At 47.0% G+C, this 18,242-nt stretch overlaps 1 protein-coding gene across 4 annotated transcripts; it reads left to right on the top strand.

The window, feature by feature from the left end:
* Positions 1–679: 679 nt before the first annotated feature.
* Positions 680–17,630, top strand: LOC113883871 (NXPE family member 3-like). Of its 4 annotated transcripts, XM_027528006.1 has the most exons (7): positions 680–796; positions 1,068–1,274; positions 7,696–7,810; positions 12,338–13,062; positions 15,365–15,438; positions 15,544–15,756; positions 16,421–17,630. In XM_027528006.1, the coding sequence occupies exons 2-7, from the start codon at positions 1,270–1,272 to the stop codon at positions 16,951–16,953; spliced, it is 1,665 nt and encodes a 554-aa protein (XP_027383807.1). In that variant the 5' UTR covers positions 680–796; positions 1,068–1,269; the 3' UTR covers positions 16,954–17,630. The 4 variants fall into 4 exon arrangements, with proteins under 4 accessions (XP_027383807.1, XP_027383809.1, XP_027383806.1 ...); XM_027528008.1 differs by lacking the exon at positions 680–796 and having other exon boundaries at positions 955–1,274; positions 15,583–15,756; XM_027528005.1 differs by lacking the exon at positions 680–796 and having other exon boundaries at positions 958–1,274.
* The last annotated feature ends 612 nt before the right edge of the window (positions 17,631–18,242 follow it).

Here is an 18,242-nt window from a genome sequence, read left to right as displayed (position 1 = left end):
ATGGGTCACAAAGAGTCAGACGTGACTGAGTGACTTTCACTTCACTCACTTCACACTAAGTGAAATAAGTCAGATAGAGAAAGATAAGTACTGTATGCTGTCATCTATATGTGAAATCTAAAAAATACAACAAACTGGTGAATATAACAAAAAAGAACGGGACTCACAGGTGTAGAGAACAAACCAGTGGTTACCAGAGGTGGGGGTGGGTAGCATTGTGGAGGCAGGTAGGGGAGTGGGAGTTATAAATTATTGGCTGTAAGATAGGCTACAAGGATGTATTATATAACACGGGAAATATAGCCTGTATTTTGTAATGGCTGTTAACTGAAGTGTACGCTTTAAAAATTGTATTAAAAATAAAACCAAAATATAATGCTGTTGGAAAAACGGCACCAACAGACTTGCTTGACACAGGGTTCCACCAATCTTTAACTTGTAATAAATACAGTATCTGCAAAGTGCAATAAAATGAGGTATGCCTGTGTACGACCCTCTCTGTTCTCTGAGCTTTTTGTTTGTAAATCATTCTTATCTGGTCTAATCAAATAATTTGCATAATATCTTTTGGAAATAGAATCGAAATAATGTTTCCTCTGTGAACCTTGAAATTTAAAATGTCTCTTTTCTCCCAACCTCTCCCCCATTTCCTGCAGCCATGGCTTCCAGCTTGAGCCACCTCTCTCCTCTTAGTACTGAGTGCTACGTAGAAGACAATGAAAATTGGTGGGGAAAGCACTCAGTCTTCAAGCAAGAGCACTATATCTCATCCCCTGCACTTCCCTCATCCACTTAGGTATGGATTTCAAGTCTAGTTTCTTTCTAGAAAGGAGAGATGTATGGCCCTCTCCCAGGGCATTGCTTTGTTCCTCAGACATCAATAGAAAAGGCTCCCCGGTGAGTGGGAAGAGGAAGTCATTCTGCTTTGTCTGGGGTTTGGACCACAGTGTTCTATGGTGATTAATTTCCTCCTGCTGCACCTTATTCCCACGTTCCTTTTTGACTGTGTGTTCTCAGCCTCTGCGTTTATTCTGCTAAGGAGCATGGCTCTCTCTTTCCTACTGCAGCTGCCCTTGCTCTACATTTGACCTCATTCTGGGGGCCTGACTGGCCATGTCATCCATTTGTGTGGCGATGCCGTACTTTGCCAGTGGCCGCAGCATCAACAGGATGTTATCCTGTGAGGTACTGTGAAGAGAGGAAACAAGACTTTGGGGGTTTTGCAGAGGACGGAGAGAAAGAACAAGAAGAGTCGAGGGGTATCCTGCGATGAGGTAAGAGGGCTTAGGCTTCAGAAAGGAAATGTGAGTTGGGGGAGTAGACTCCTGGGCAGATGCAGGTTTAGGGAACAGGGCACTTAGCCTATCTGTCGTGCAACCAGTATGGATTAAAATCACAATCCGGGCAAATTACTGTCCTTGGTGTTGTGTGGGATACAAAGAAGATCACAAGATGTGCCTGATTTTGACAGTGATATGTACAGGGCTTAACAAAGAGGACACGGGGTCATATCCACAGATGAGTGGTCAGGAAGACAGGAGACTCAGGTGCTCATGAAAACCAGAACTGGGCAGGGCTTCAGGTTGGAGAAAGTGGTCAACAGTTTAAAATAGTGCTGAGAATTTGAGAAAGATACTGGAGAAAGAGACCTCAGAGATGACAGTTAACACTGGTAAACCTGAGGAGAACTGGAAGTAGATTTGTGGTTGGGAGTGGGGTAGGATGGATCTTTTGTTTCTAGAAGATTTGGAATATCTGGGAATTTAGGGATTTCCAGGTGGTGCTAGTGGTAAAGAGCCTACCTGCCAATGCAGGAGACTTAAGGGACGAAGGTTTGATCCCTGGGTTAGGAAGATCCCCAGGAGGAGGAAATGGCAACCCACTCCAGTATTCTTGCCAGGAGAATCCCATGGACAGAGGAGCCTGGTGGGCTACAGTCCATGTGGTTGCAAAGAGTCAGACATGACTGAAGCAGTGTAACACGCATGCATGTAGGATAGGATACTGGGTGTCTGCCTGCCAAAGCCACTCGCCAGTGCTCAACTGCGTAGAGTCAGGAATGATGGCAAGGCATCATCCCTGACTTGGGGCTGTACCAACAGGCCCATAGCTGACCCTTGGTTCTGTAGGCCATGCCATGATATCCCTGTGTGCTCATTCTTATACATGAACTAGGCCACAAGGAAGAGGAAGGTGACGTTGGGTGGTGGTAGGGCACCCAGACACGACGGTTCCCTTTTCCCTTTTTGCTGCTAGTGACCACTGCCTGACGTACAGCAATGTCTGGATGGTCCTGAATACAGCGCTGGCTGGGGAACCACGCACACTGATTGCCACCAAAATTCCAACAGTGAGCTCAGGTCTACATAAGGCAGTGACTTCATCCATCAGTGGAACAGGCTTCCCTGAGATGGCTTTCTTTGCTGGTAACCCTTTGTGGTTTGCGTTATGGTATCAAATTGATTCTGTCCTGACCATCACTTATAACTATGCAGTCTTCTCTAGCTGAATGTACCTACCTCGGTCCTGGGGCTGTGCTGGGGTGAAAATGAGGCCTGCGTCCTAATCCTAGGGGTGAAAAGGGTTAACTGAGTGGTAGGATGGCTAGAATTTCTAAGGGAGGATGGTTTGGATTACTGGGTTCTTCCCCAAGAAGTAAGTGCTGAGGAGGACCTAAGCTTCCTACTCGAAGAGGGGCTGAAAAGGGAAAAATAATAGGTAGCAGTTGCTTTATGAACCTGGAGAAGAGACCACTGACTCTGTCCCAGGTTAAATTCTCTCACTAGTGTTTGCCTTAGGTTTGTCAGGATGTTGAATAAACATGATGCTGTAATTCTGGAAGCAGACAGTGTAGGAAGACCGGATTTATTAGAGCACTGTGGGCAGCTTTCTTACTCTAAGGAAGTCTGTCCAACATTACAGGTACAAGGAAGCACAGGTAGAATTTCTAGGTGCTTAAATGGAGGTGAGGGAGGTGAGTAGGTGGGTGGAACTTAGGAGCTAAGATTCCTGTGTTTCAAGACAAGAAGGAAAATGGGAGCCTATTTGGAGTTTGTAATAGCAGCTGGGGGACTGGATCTCTTTCATACACTTCTCCCTGCCTTCCATCCTCATTTGGGCGGAAGCTAAAATCTGCCCAGGTGCCTTGTATTGCTGCTACTACTGTATTACTGCTGTTGCTCTTGCTTTACGTTTTTATGGGACCTCATAATTTTAATTGTGCTGGCATATGGGGAAGATCCCCTGGAGGAGGGCATGGCAACCCACTCCAGTATTCTTGCCTAGAGAATCCCACGGACTGAGCCTGGAAGGCTATAGTCCACAAGGTTGCAAAGAATCGGACACGACTGAGGAGACTGAGCATGCACGCATGCATTTTATACTTACTCAGTACCCACAGGGACATTGTTGGAATCAATAATATGGATAATTACAGTGACATTGGTGACACTACTCAATTGCTGTATGACCCTCTGGCCCAGAGTTCTTTGATGCTTTGGATTAGAGGATAGGCAGAAATGAATGCAGAAGGTCAAGGAGTCTTGGTCTATTCTCCAGCTTGCTGGTCCTCATCCTCATAAATAGCCAGGTTGTCATCGAATCTGGCAGCTCTTTGCCACTCCCAGGATTCAGGGTGAGCAATGGAAGGCCTGCTTCTCAAGCTCCAGGCCAGGATTCCAATGGATATATATATATGTATATATATCCATATATATATATATATTCAGTTCAGTTCAGTTCAGTCGCTCAGTCGTGTCCGACTCTTTGCGACCCCATGAATCGCAGCACGCCAGGCCTCCCTGTCCATCACCAACTCCCGGAGTTCACTCAGACTCACGTCCATTGAGTCAGTGATGCCATTCAGCCATCTCATCCTCTGTTGTCCCCTTCTCCTCCTGCCTCCAATCCCTCCCAGCATCAGAGTCTTTTCCAATGAGTCAACTCTTCCCATGAGGTGGCCAAAGTACTGGAGTTTCAGCTTTAGCATCAGTCCTTCCAAAGAACACCCAGGACTGATCTCCTTTAGAATGCACTGGTTGGATCTCCTTGCAGTCCAAGAGTCTTCTCCAACACCACAGTTCAAAAGCATCAATTCTTCGGCACTCAGCTTTCTTCACAGTCCAACTCTCACATCCATACATGATCACTGGAAAAACCATAGCCTTGACTAGACGGACCTTTGTTGGCAAAGTAATGTCTCTGCTTTGGAATATGCTATCTAGGTTGGTCATAACTTTCCTTCCAAGGAGTAAGCGTCTTTTAATTTCATGGCTGCACTCACCATCTGCAGTGATTTTGGAGCCCAAAAAGATAAAGTCTGACACTGTTTCCACTGTTTCCCCATCTATTTCCCATGAAGTGATGGGACCGGATGCCATGATCTTCGTTTTCTGAATGTTGAGCTTTAAGCCAACTTTTTCACTCTCCTCTTTCACTTTCATCAAGAGGCTTTTGAGTTCCTCTTCACTTTCTGCCATAAGGGTGGTGTCATCTGCATATCTGAGGTTATTGATATTTCTCCCGGCAATCTTGACTCCAGCTTGTGCTTCTTCCAGCCCAGCATTTCTCACGATGTACTCTGCATATATATATCCATTTATATCTATCCACATATATACTATATATCTAGTTCTAGACAATCTTAAAGAGCCCTCACCCCCATATGCCGCATGTAAGTACCCTCTGAACTCTCCCTCAGCCCTGCTCCTAGGCCCTCAGGTCCCTCTCCAGCTCCTTCCTCAAGTACTTGGTCCTCCCCTACTTAAACATGTCACCAGCCACCAAGGTAGGACATAGGGTTATGTTTGTCTTTGTCCCCACTTAATTCTGCCCTTCTCTGGGATCCAGCCTCAAAGAAGGAAGAAAACAATTCCTTCATGAAAGTATACTTTTTAGTTTGAGAGGTTGGATGTGGTAAACCCGGCTCTTTCTCTGTGTTTTCTGGGGAAGTGAGATGTTCACTGAGGGCATATGTTCTTTTATTTTTTTTCAAATTTTATTTTTGGCTGTGCCTTGAGGCATGTGGGAACTTAGTTCCCTGACCAGGGTCACGTCCCTGCAGTGGAAGCACAGAGTCTTAACCACTGGACCGCTAGGCAAGTCCCAAGAGTATATGTTCTTGCTTGCATTCTGACTAATTGGTTAGTTTAACTTATTTACATTAACAAAAATTTACTGGAATACAATTGCTTTACAATGTTGTGTTAGTTTCTGCAGTACAAGGAAGTAAATCAGCAGTGCATATATCCTCTCCCTCTCAAACCTCCCTCCCGCCTCTCCAGCTAGAGCACCTCGCTGGGCTCCCTGCGCCTCACAGCAGCTTCCCACCTGCTGTCTATTTGACACACGGTGGTGTGTATATCGGAGAGGGCAATGGCACCCCACTCCAGCATTCTTGCCTGAAAAATCCCAGGGACAGAGGAGCCTCGTGGGCTGCCGTCTAGGGGGTCGCACAGAGTCGGACACGACTGAAGCGACTTAGCAGCAGCAGCAGCAGCAGTGTGTATATATCAATGCTACTCTCCTAACGTCACACCCTTTTCTTCCCCCTAAACCTATTTATATTTATTGCAATGATAGTTTCTTGTTTCTTCCAACTTGTTTCAAGTTCCCCATTTATTGTACTTTCTTTTTTCCTCTTTCCGTACTTTTCAATAGGTGAATGAAATATTTTTCAGATTTAAACATTTTACATTCTGTTTTTAGTCTTATATTGGTTTCTTATGTTTACTTAGACCTGTTGATTTATCTTATCAATATCTATTTCTCCCTGAACCCATAAGAGTACTTGAACAGACTCTCACATCTTTTAATCTTACCCAATGCACCACCTCTAGATGTTGATATTGCCTGGAGTTTAGTCAATAGTTTTATGAATGTACTTATTTGTCTTTTCTATTATCCTGTTTTTTAATCCTTTTTATTGTAGTATAATTTATATAAAGTCACATGCACAGATCTTAAGAGTATAATTAATTTGGACAAATGTATATACCCATATAACCATCACCCAATTAAAGATAAAGGGCTTTTCAGAACCCCATAAGTTTCTCTCACGCCCCCTTCCAGTCAACCCCCTCCACCAGTGCCAAGTGCTCTTCTGATTTCTATCACCATAGATTGATTGATCTCTTCTAGAATTTCTTATTAAAGGAATCATATAACACGAACCTTTTGTTTGTTTTTTTCCACTCAACCTGATTTTTTTCTGTGAATCATTCATATTGTTGAATTTATCAGTAATTGTTTTCTTTTTATTGCTAAGTGGTATTCAATTGCACGAATCTCCCAGACTTGCTATCTATTCTTCCACTGGTATATATTTTTCTTTTATTAAATTTGGAAATATTATGAATAAGGCTGCTATTGATAGGGACGAGTAGGTGATTAAATAGTTAATCCCACTAGGGGATTATAAGTAGGAAAAATTATGGGAGACCCCTGTAAGTTAATGATTATTAACGATTAATAATAATAATGATGATGATGATTAATGATTATTCAAGAAAGTAGGTTTGCTTAACCACAAAACCAAGCAGGCTTGGAATTCCCTGGTGGTCCGGTGGAAAAGAGTCTCTCTTTACCAGGGTTAGTTAGTAGCAATAACCCTGTGCACTGCAACCAATGAAGCCCGCACACTCTAGAGCCTGTGCTCCGCAGCAAGAGAGGCCGACGCAGTGAGGAACCTGAGCGCTGCCACCGGAGGGTAGCCCCACTCGCTGCAACTAGAGAAGGTCCGTGTGCAGCAATCAAGGCCCAGTGCAGCCAAAAAAAAAACAGCGAATTTTCATAGCGACAAAACCACGCAACGGAAGCACAGGACATGGCCCCAAATAATGAAACAATGGTGGCATGAGCCCCACGTGCCCAGGAAGTTAATGATCCTTAGGGCATGTTCTCTAAGCACATGACAACAGTAATTTATGGGGACTCCCCTGGGGGTTCAGTGGCTAAGACTCCATGCTCCCAATGCAGGGTGCCTAGATTTGATCCCCAATCAGGGAACTATGAATAGATCCCACATGCCACAACCAAAGACCTTGCATGCCTCAACTAAGACCTGGCACAGCCAAATAAATAAATACTTAAAAAAACACAATAATTTATGAAAGGTGACATTTCAAAATGAGGGGCGCTTATTGTACTGAGACCTGAAATGATTTTTCCACAGCACCATGAAAACAAAAACAGGACAAAAACACTCCCCTCCTCACCTGGAAGAGGAGTTGATGATGGAAGCATGATGTCTACCCAAAAATGAGGAAGAAAGTGGTTTTCGCCTCTTGCACACTTTTCCTCTGATTTTAAAACTGTAGCCCACTAAGTTCTCTGGGTGACACCCTCTCACTCGCCCACCTGTAAGCCTCACAAGAGTCCTATTCTAATAATTCACTTCTTATCTATTACTTTGCATCTCACTGAGTTTTTTCTGCATTGAGACATAAAGGATCAGAGCTCTTCAGAGGCCCCCAGAAATGCCAGTTGGGCTGTTTCACTATGGACATTCTGGATTATAATTGCCCCAAGTGTGTGCTGGAACTTCTTCACTGAACACCCAAACTTCTGCAAAAGCCCTCTCAGCCATATGGGTGATGTTAAAGAACTTTTGTTTTTTGGTGGGGAAATGGTAGGAAGCTCACACTGCATCATGCTTATGACCTCACTCCTTTTACTTCTACACTTTTATCTACCTAGGGTCTTGGTCACATACCAGATGTCTAATAAACAACTCCGAGCTTCCACAAACCTATTCATCAGACAGTTCAAGTGGCCCAGGATTGTGGCTGTGGCATCAGTCATTGCAATTTGTGTAAGTATAGTTCTTTCCGCCTGTCCTATCCATCCACAGAACCTGAACCAGTTACTTTCATCTAGAAGGAGAAGGCTGTCCCCTAGACAAACTAATCAGGAAAACAGAATAAAAACACAAATTATCAATATCAGGAATGCAAGAGGTGTCATCAATACATACCTTACAGATGTTACGATAATAATGAGAGACTATGAACAAATTTAAGCCAACAAATTATAAATCTTTGATGCAGTTAACAAATTTCTTGAAAGACAAAAAAAAAAAAAAAAAAAACAATTAAAAATGACTCAAAAAGAAATATACTTCATGAATAGTCCTGTATCCATTGTGGGAACTGAATTTGTAGTTAAAAAATCTTCCAGAGAGAATACAGCATTATCAAGTGGTTTACCCTAGGTGTACAGGGCTGATGCAACATTCAAACATCAACAGGGATTGTAAGTATATTCCACCATATTAAAAACAAATGATCATCTCAACAGATGCAAAAAAAGCATTTGATGAGTCTCAACATCTATTCATGATTAAAAATCTTAGCAAACTATAAATAGAAGGGAATATACTTGAGATAATAGAAGGAATCTACTTAATCATTCTTAATAGTGAAAGACTGAAAGCTATCCCCAAAGATCAGGAACACAGCAAGGATGTCTGCTCTCAAAACTTCCCTTCAGTGTTGTACTAGAAGTCTTAGCCAGTGCAATAAGGCAAGGGGAAAAAAAGTATACAGTTTGGGAAGGAAGTAATAAAACTTTCTACTCATGGAAGATATTATTTTCTACATAGAAAACCCCAAGAAACCTACCAAAAGACTCCTAGAATTAATAAATATGCTTAACCCTTAATGTTCTATTTCAGACATGTTGTCATGTGAGAAAAATAAGACCATCATTCTTAAGTCACTGTGTGTGGGGTTTTCTTTAATTTGCAGCTGAAGTATTCCTAGATCATATAACATGGTTGAGCATTTTTTTCCTGATGTTTATTTTATCTTTATAGTTCTGTTTCTGTAAGTTGTCTATTCATACACTGTGCATATTTTTCTATTGAACTATTTTTTTCATGTTGACTTGTGACCATCCTTCCTATTTTCTGAGTCCTTTGGTTATAATATATGTTGCAAATACCATATTTGATCAATTCTAAGACGAACATCACATTTCATTGATCAATTCTAAAATCAATTCACATTTGAACATCTCTGAAATTGAGACGTTGTCTTGTGAATTATAGTATGTCACATCGCAGTCAGCTGGGGGCAGAGTTGGCATTGCTGTGATTACAACCTGAGGCATATTTGCCAAGAGGCTCATGGTTCAGAGTCCTTCCCTTGAAAAGACCCCTTCTGAGGCCCTGGGAGAGGCACTTGTGTCAATGTGTTTTTGTAAAATTTACAACAGTAAAATATTTTAACCTTGTTGTGTTAAGGTTATGTATCTTTCTATTACAACTTCCTCCATGTCAGATGATGTTGGAGTGGTCACAGGCACTTTTTTTAGAGCCTGATAAGGGGAATTTGAGTTGAGGAATATTTAGTTTTGACTTAACATGGTTTTCAGTCATTCCTGTGTATAGTTCGGTGACAGCTAAATGTCTCAGTATAGGAACAGCTTCCAGGAACACTCCTATGCCACACAGTGCCAACTCAGCATCATGACCTGAAGAGACAGCCAGAGGTCCCATCACAATATGTATGTTTCCTCTGACACCCAGCACCAGAAGTATGTGGGCAGTGGAGGAGAAACCAGGTTTGAAATGGCCTTTCCCTTCTTATCTTGAGAAGGTTGATGCATTGCTACACAATGAATCCACATCCCAGGTGGAAATAAAATAGTTCCAGCTTCATTGGTCTTTTTTATTAGGTGAGTGAAAGCTGGCCCTGGTATTTCTCATCAGACCCCTCCTTATGCCTTATTGGAACTCAGAAACTCCTAAAGATTGGGAAAGTGTGGGATGTGGATGCCATGACTGACTGAGACCAATAATAATATATTACATGATAATAATGTGTCACCTGTGGCTACATTCTGCTCCAAACCGAAATGAGGTCTTGGATAGGCAACAACAGTGTCTGACATAAACAGCTCCCCCGAGTCTAGACCCCAGGAAACCTGCATGAGAGCCTGGATTCGCACAAGAGACACACTTATAGAGAATCACAGTCTCACGTACACTAGCCCTGAGGGTTCAGAGATGGAACAAGAGAGAGAAGGACAAAACGAGTTGCAGAGTCGGCAGGACTCTACAATCGTCATTGCACCAGGCCCACACTTCGTGAAGTCAGAGAATGATAGCAAATTCCCATCCCTCTGAGCAGTCAGCCCAAAAAACAATGTCCCCAGAGCCCAGTACTCATCACAACTCAGTCTCTGGTTTTGCCAAAGAGGGAAGCTGAACTTCAGAGGGAGCTGAAGCCAGGTGAGGAGCAAAGAAGAGAAAAGCTTCTCAGGTTCAGCCTCATCCGATCACCAGTTGGCCTGCACTGGTTGTCCAACACCTACAACTTATGAACCTGAATTTCACTGGGAGGACTTCCCTGGGGGTGCAGTGGGTAAGAATCTGCCTGTCAATGCAGGGGACACGGGTTCGATCCCTGGTCAGAGACCATGCTGCGGGCAACTAAAGCCAGTGCGCCACAACTACTGAGCCCACTTGTTGAGTCCCCAAGTCGCAACTACTGAAGCCCACGTGCGGCAACTGATGAAGCCTGTGCGCCTAGAGCCCGTGCTCCGCCATAGAGCCCGTGCTCCGCCACAAGAGACACCACCGCGATGAGAAGTCTGCGCGCTGCAATGAAGAGCAGCCCCTGTTCGCCCCGACTAGAGAAAGCCTGAGCGCAGCAACAGAGACCCAGTGCAATCAAATAAATGAATAAACGTCATTGGAAAATTTCTCCCACCGAGAGTGATTGTTTCCTGCGTGTAGAGTCATAGAGGAAACCCACATCTGTGTGCTGCCTCCTTCACAAGAGAATGGGGTGTGGGACATTCCTTTCTTTTTGAAAAATGTGGAAATGTGCATTAACAAAACCCTCATCATCAGATCTCACTTGAGGGGCCCGTCGTCCCCTACCGTCATGTCTGTTTAAAGTATTTCGATTTCCTGTTCCCCATCAACTTCCATGGTCCAGACATTCAATTGCTGCATAAGGTGTGGGTTCTGCAAATAGCGCAACAGAGACACATATTACCGTACCTTGTGTGTAGGCATCACACAAGCACACACAAACCTCTGTGCTCGGTTCAAAGGCTGTGGCCTCTTCTTCGCTTCCATGTTTCACGTGACAGAGCATTGCTTTTTCACGTGAAACATGCCTCCTGGCTGTAGTTTCTCTCTCAGCCCCGACTGATTTCACTTTCAGCAGATCTCTAAATTACTTCTTGTAGCTTCACGGCTTTTGCCTCATTTTAGCATTTAGAGATATGCTCCCATTCTTCCTTACTAGTAGGGAAAAGGGGGAGGGCTCTACATCTAGACTCCATCGCAGGCACAAGGGGGCCAATGGTTTACAAACAGAAGTTGTTGGGTGGGATTTTGAAAGCTATTTTGGTGCTCTGCTTTTCCTCTTCCTGCTGCTCCAAAAGTAAATATGATGGCTGGTGCTCCAGCAGTCTTCTTGGGACCATGAGAGGAATGCCAAGAGAATCACAGAGACCTTGCCCTGACTTCCTTAAGAAACTGAACCAGACACTCATTGTGAGAAAAGTAAGCCTTTCTTTGCTCACACCACTGAAGTCCTATAGTATCTGTTACTACCGGCCAAAAGCAATTCCTAACTAACACGTATGCTTTTCTTCTGCTTTTGAATTTTCCAGTGTTGGAGTAACATGTGTTATTTCTCTGTGTCACATCTTTCTTTGTAGAAGAGGGTTTATCTCTGGTGTTGTCTTCCTCTCTGTTGTTCCCTAATCATTTCAAAAAGCTTCAAATAAGTTTCTAATATTCTAACATGCTTATAAGATTAGTCCATTTTCCTCTCCTTCATTACAGCCTTTACATGTCATCTTTTCCTTTGCATTCTTTTTTAACAAATCCTAATTTCCCCCTAAAAGCAGGATCTGGAATCTTTGTTGCAGCATGCAGGATCTCTTAATCACAGGTATGTGAAGTCCTAGTTGCAGCATGTGGGATCTAGTTCCCTGACCAAGGGTGAGCCCAGGCCCCTGCATTGGGAGTGTAGTCTTAGTCACTGGATCACCAGGGAAGTCCCTATAATACCTTTAAATGGAGTATAATCTATAAATATACAGAATCACCATGCTGTACATCTGAAACTAATATAACATTGTAAATCAACTAGAGTTCAATAAAAATTATTAAAAAGTACAAAATAAACATGAGGTGGTGTCTGCAGATGTGTGTGATAGTGGCTCAGACACCAGCTTCGGGTCAGAGAAGCACGAAGCAGGGCAGATGGGATTTCTGCCTGAGACCACCAGGCACTAAGTCTGGTGAACCGAGAACTTCTTCCCAGAAGGAGAAGAGACACAAACCACTGATGGGCTCCTCTTTCTCTGCCCACAGATCTTCTACATCGGGGTTTCCTGGCCTGAGCGCGCTGTCCCTCTGCCGCCAGGGCCCCGCCCTGCCCACAAGTCTTCTGGCTCTCTCCCCCAGGGGTTCTCAGGCCTGACCCATCTTCTGCACTGGCCTCTGACCCCAGGAGATGGGGGGGACCTTCTGGCTTCCACCAGCCCCCAGACTTCCACCTACCACCTGAGGAGTCCTGCTCAGACTAGCTACACCCTGGGAGGCTACCTGGAGGCCATCCTCATCGCCAGAGACCACCAGGGCAGGCCCAAGGCCCATGGTGGGGATCTGTTTCGGGCACAGCTGCTGGGTCCTGACCTGAAGGCAGGTGTCCCTGGAGATGTCACAGACCTGGAGAACGGCACATACCTGCTGACGCTCCCCCTGCTCTGGGCTGGGCAGGCCCAGGTGCAAGTGCGGCTGATCCACTCCAGCGAGGCAGTCAGGGTTCTGCAGGGCATCTGGAGAGACCAATGGGCCACGGTTGATTTCACGGGCTATTTCCGGGGGCCCACAGGATACGAAGAAACTGTGACTTGCAATGTTAACCCCCTGTTAATTGGGGAGGAAGAGGGCACCTGTCACTACAGGGATGAAGATTCAGGTGAGCTCTGGTTCTGTGCTCGACCTCCGACCCTGCCCTGTGACTCACTGGTAGGACATTCAAGTGGACGCTACTGGAACGTGACCACACCACACGAGGAGGCCCTGCTGGCACGGTAGGAGACCCAGTGTCATCTGGGTGTCTGCCCCAACCCCTGAACCCTGTCCCTGTGGTCATTCTGCCTGAGCCCGTACCCTTATCATTCATTTGCTCACTTCTGTTAAACATGTTTCCGAGAACCTACTATATACCAGGTCTGATGCTAAGTGCTGAAAACTTTTATGTAATGGTTGGCATCCCTGCCCTCTAGTTTTCAGTGAGGGGACATGGGACCTTTTAAAACATGCACTGGAGTGAGTGCTTAACTGCAGCATGCACTGAGGGGTGAGGGGTCTAAGGATACGGAACAGGGCGCCCCACCTGGTGTAGGATGGTCAGAGCAGGTGACAGGTGAGCTGAAGCTTGAAGGAGACCTGCAGATCTCCCGCCACAGAGCAGTGTCCTGGCCCCTCTGCCGTGCTGATGGCCTGCAGGGAGAAGTGTCCATTGAAAATTACCAGCAGGTGTGGTCAGGGAGCAGGGGGGATGGATGCGAGCCCACTGAGTGAGAGTGGAGCAGAGGTTGCAGCCTAGAAACCAAGTGAAATCAAAGCTGAGAATCGTCCTCGGTCCCAGGGGACGATTGGGACCAGCAAGACTGGGAGTGATGGGGAGGAGACAGTAAAACTGGACTGGCTTCTGCCCCTGGGATCCAAGGCTGGGACTGGGCTAGAGAGACCCCAGAGAGGAAAGAAGCATTTTTAAAGATAGGAGCAGCTGGGCATCTGGTCTCTGGGAGAGACAGTAGGGGAAGGAGGCAAAAACAGGGTCTGAGAGGAAGGTTGGGGCCGGGGCAGATGGGGAGGGACACCCACTCTGGAGGCGGAGGGGGGAGAAGGAGCTGTGGGAGAGGCGGAGGTGGGCAGGTGGGAGGAGGTGCAGCTCTGAGACCCAGGGAGCATGGAGTTTCCCACTGGCTCTATGAGGACGGGAGAGGCAGGTGGGCTTGAAGCACTGAGGCAGCTGAGCTGGAGACCCCAGAGGCACCAGCTCCATCAGACCCCCATTGCTAGAGGCTCTCTGCATTGATTAGTGACTTCCCACAGCATTTGGGACTTCGCTCATAGCTCAGTTGGTAAAGAATCTGCCTGCAATGCAGGAGACTTGAGTTCGATTCCTGGGTTGTGAAGATCCCCTGGAGAAGGAAATGGCAATCCACTCCAGTATTCTTGCCTGGAAAATCCCATGGACAGAGGAGCCTGGTGGGCTACAGTCCATGGGGTCGCAAGAGTCGGACACGACTTAGCGACTAAACCACCACCAACCACAGCATTTAGGATTATGCACCAGGAAACCTGGTTCTTCCCAGACCAAATTTTGTACTCCCTTTGGTCAGAAGAAAATAACCACACATCCTTTTTTGCATTGATCGGTGGGAAATAAGTCTAAGATTCAATACAGGAGCCATCTCAGGACATCTTTTGAGGTAAAGACCAGCCATCTCTGGAGTGAGACTGCCTGGGTTCAAATTCCTGCTCCACCTGTTACTATACTCCAGCTTCTATTCGTGGGATCTCTGGCAAGCTACTTAACCTGTCTGCACCTCCAGTCTCTCACTGGTAGAGGGGATAACTTTAGTACCTCCCCTGTTGAGTTGTGGTGAGGTTCAAATAAGTTACTGTATGCTGTGTGCTTAGATCAGGGACAGCACAGCAGGCTCTGTCGGCTCTGAGAACCTGCTCTCAGGCATTTGCTGCTTTTGAGCGGCACCCCTGAAACTGCCTCTGTACCAGACACTGTCCAGGGTCCTGGGGGTCCTGGACAGGAGAGCAGGGCATCAGGGCCCCGTCCCTCAGGAGCCAACACTGGGCCCATTGAAGACGGCATTCAACAGACAACCACACATGTGCAAGTGTGTAGTGGACATGGATTTGCAACCCCAAGGTCAGGTGTTTTCTTTACAACAACTTTTTAAAAAGTATTTATTTATGTATTTGGCTGTGCTGGGTCTTAGTCGCAGCATGTGGGATCACCAGTTGCAGCATGACAGGGGATCGAACCTGAGCCCCCTGCATTGGGAGCAGCATGGAGTCTTAGCCATGGGATCACCAGGGAAGTCCCCAGGGTACATGTTTAAACAATTCTGCTTTCTGCACGGATGCAATCCCTGAGGTCCTGAAATTCAAAGAACCTGGATGTCTGACCTCCAGCTTCCAGTCCCTCCCCAGGCCCCTAACTCGCCGTGTCCCAGGAGCCCTGACACTGGACAGATGACCTTCACCCTTGAGAACTTCCTTTCCTCCAAGGACCCCTCCTTCACCTCAGCCCAGGATTCCTTCTCATCACACACTCCCCTCTGCCCACTGGTTTCTCTTCAGGAATGTGACAAACAAGACCCTCCCTCAGGGCATTCCTCCAATCTGGGTGGCCCAGGAGAACAACAGAAGTCTGGGTGAGTGGCTCTGGGGCTGGTGGGAAGGGCAGCCCTGATTCAGGGCCATGGCCTTAGCTTCCTGTGTTCTCACTGATTGTTTCGCTCCTGAACAATGGCTTACAGTCCTGTCCCCTCCGCAACCCTGCCACCCTGGAATCCCAGCCCCGAGGCCCTCTGGATTCTACCACCAAAACGTGTGGCACTCACTGTCCTGCTCCAGCCGCTCCTTCTCCACCGCCGACAGCATCCTGCGCTGCCTGGCTGGCCGCGTCGTCCACATGATGGGGGACTCCACGCTCCGGCAGTGGTGGGAGTACCTGCGAGACACCGTGCCCGGTGAGCAGCCGCGAGGGGGCAGGGCAGCACTGGTCTGCTGTCCCTGAGCTAGAATGCTGCCAGGGACTTCCTGGCTACCAAGTCTGAGGACCCAGTCCTAGCTCTTGGGCTCCCCGGCCCCCTGGAGCACTTTGCACCATTGACTTTTCTTTGGGAACCATCTCCTTTCTTTGCAGTGTCTTGTCCCTCTCTGCTTTCTGACCGAGCACTCCCACTTGGATTCATCTTAAAGACTGGCCTCAGGCTAGAGATTCTTTTTGCCCAGTTTATGCACTTTGCCAGTGGTGACCAGGCTCGGACCAGGCCAGAGGGTCCAGAGACCCAGTGTGTTCACTCAGCTGTGTGCTCTGACCCGAAAGGGAGAGGAAAATGTGACAGGGATGAGGTAGTGTGACAGGAGGCAAGAAAGGAAGGTTTCAGGAGAAAGGCAACCAGCATAGGGAATTAAACGCCAAAGAATTAAAAGCAAACTGAATAGGAGTTTGGATGGATAATAGGGAGATCCTTGGCAACCCTGAAAACTTGAGCCGGGGGGCAGCCCTAGGGCTTGGGGGGAGAAGGTTTATGTCTTGGGAAGTGGGGGCTATCGTTAGCATTCCATCCAAGAGGATGGTGCAGGGTCCAATTGTATTCACCCCTAAGCCTCCTCTCGTCCTCCGCGCAGCCCTGAAGCCGGTGGATCTACACGCCACGTATCACACGGGGCCACTGATGGCCGTGGACACCACCCGGGCCATAGTGCTGCAGTGGCGCACGCACAGCTGGCCCCTGCGTTCTCTTCGCACCCCTGTGGCTGCCCTGCACTCCGTGGTCCGGGAACTGGGGGGCCTGGCTGGGGGCCCCCACACTGTGGTGGTGCTGAGCCTGGGCGCCCACTTCACCACCTTCCCTCCGTCCGTCTTCGTGCAACGACTGGCAGGGGTCCGGGCTGCTGTGGCTGCTCTGCTGGCCCGGGAGCCCGACACTCTGGTGGTCATCAAACTGGCCAACACCGGCTACAAGTCTGTGTACGGCAGCGACTGGTTCACCCTCCAGGTGAACCGGCTCCTTCGAGCTGCCTTTGTCGACCTCCGCGTGGCCTTTGTGGACGCCTGGGAAATGACCTCCAGCCTGGCCCTGCCCGACAGCATCCACCCGGGGAGGTGCGTCGTCCGAAACGAGGTGGACCTCCTGCTCTCCCATGTCTGCCCCACCTGAGCGCTCCTGCCGGTCCTGGGGCTGTGGATGAAGAAACTGGTGCGATGATCAAGCCTGGAAGCCCTTCCCCTCAGCTGTCGGAATGTCTTCTCTCACCACCTTCCGATGCAGGAAGCCTGGCAGTCCTCCAGTGCGTCTTAAGAACTTCTGTCCCCATGTGAAAAGCCGCGTGGAGGGGATGAGAGTCTGGGGGCAGAAACCACACCTGCTCCCTCAGTGAGCATGTGCACTGTGACAGTCCGTTTTGGGCTTTCTGTTTAGAGCATCAAGGAGCCTTGCAAAGATAGGAGATGGGTTCCATTTCAGTTATCAGAGGCCACCCAAGTGGAAAGCCTGACTCTGTATATAAAGACTTTTATAGATTGATTTGTAAAATAAAATATGTCTCCTAACTGTAAATAGTAACATATGCTCTTTGTAGAAAAACTGAAAAAGTACCAAAAAATGAACAAGGAAACCTGTGATTGCCATCTAGAGAGTGATATGCTCAGCTTGGGTAAATGAACAGCCAGAACACAGCCCTGCTTTTTTGTGTGAGGATGTTAGTGCTAATAAAAGATGAACGCTGTTTTCCTTACAGGGAATCCATAGATGATGTATTGACAACCCTTGTTGCTCCAGTGAACCACACAGCCGCTATTTTCTAATAGATATGGATGAAACGTTGAAGAATCAGATTACAGAAGAATCCCTAGGGTGTGCTGGCTCCTGTTCCCTGCCTAAGCATTAAAATCTAGGCATTTTATAATACTAGAGAAAGAAACAGAGAAATGGATCCCATATTTTTACATTCACTAAAAAAAGTTTTTTTGGCTACATCACACAGCATATGGGATCTTAGTTCCGTGAAAGTGAAGTTGCTCGGTCCTATCTGACTCTTTGTGACCCCATGGACTGTAGCCTACAGGCTCCTCCAGGCAAGAATACAGGAGTGGGTTACCATTTCCTTCTCCAGATCTTAGTTCCATGACCAGGGCTCAAACCCACATCCCCAGCAGTGGAAGCGCAGAGCCTTAACCACTGGACCATCAGGGAAGTCCCCTACATTCACTAAAATTTTTGCTGTGGAGCCACTGCGTCCATATAGCCCCAGTGTGAATCCGATTAAGGATGATCAAGGCTTCCTGAGAATCTGCCCTGTGATGAATCAAGGCATCGCCAGTCAACCAACGAATCCTGGGCAAAGCAAATGAAACTGACTACAGAAATATTTATAGAAAGTCTCTGTGCACACAGGGTAGCTAGGAGCTTTTCTGCTTGTTACACGAATGGTACAGAATCGTATTGCA

The sequence above is a fragment of the Bos indicus x Bos taurus genome, chromosome 25, assembly GCF_003369695.1.
Source record: "Bos indicus x Bos taurus breed Angus x Brahman F1 hybrid chromosome 25, Bos_hybrid_MaternalHap_v2.0, whole genome shotgun sequence".
NCBI classification, from domain to species: domain Eukaryota; kingdom Metazoa; phylum Chordata; class Mammalia; order Artiodactyla; family Bovidae; genus Bos; species Bos indicus x Bos taurus.
This window is presented reverse-complemented; position numbering and strand designations above follow the sequence as displayed.

What these genes read in the sequence shown, in the direction of transcription:
- LOC113883871 (XM_027528006.1), top strand. An exon ending in GAGGAGGCCCTGCTGGCACG is followed by an intron (nt 13,063 to 15,364) that starts GTAGGAGACCCA and finishes GTTTCTCTTCAG; the next exon opens with GAATGTGACAAACAAGACCC. An exon ending in GGAGAACAACAGAAGTCTGG is followed by an intron (nt 15,439 to 15,543) that starts GTGAGTGGCTCT and finishes AATGGCTTACAG; the next exon opens with TCCTGTCCCCTCCGCAACCC.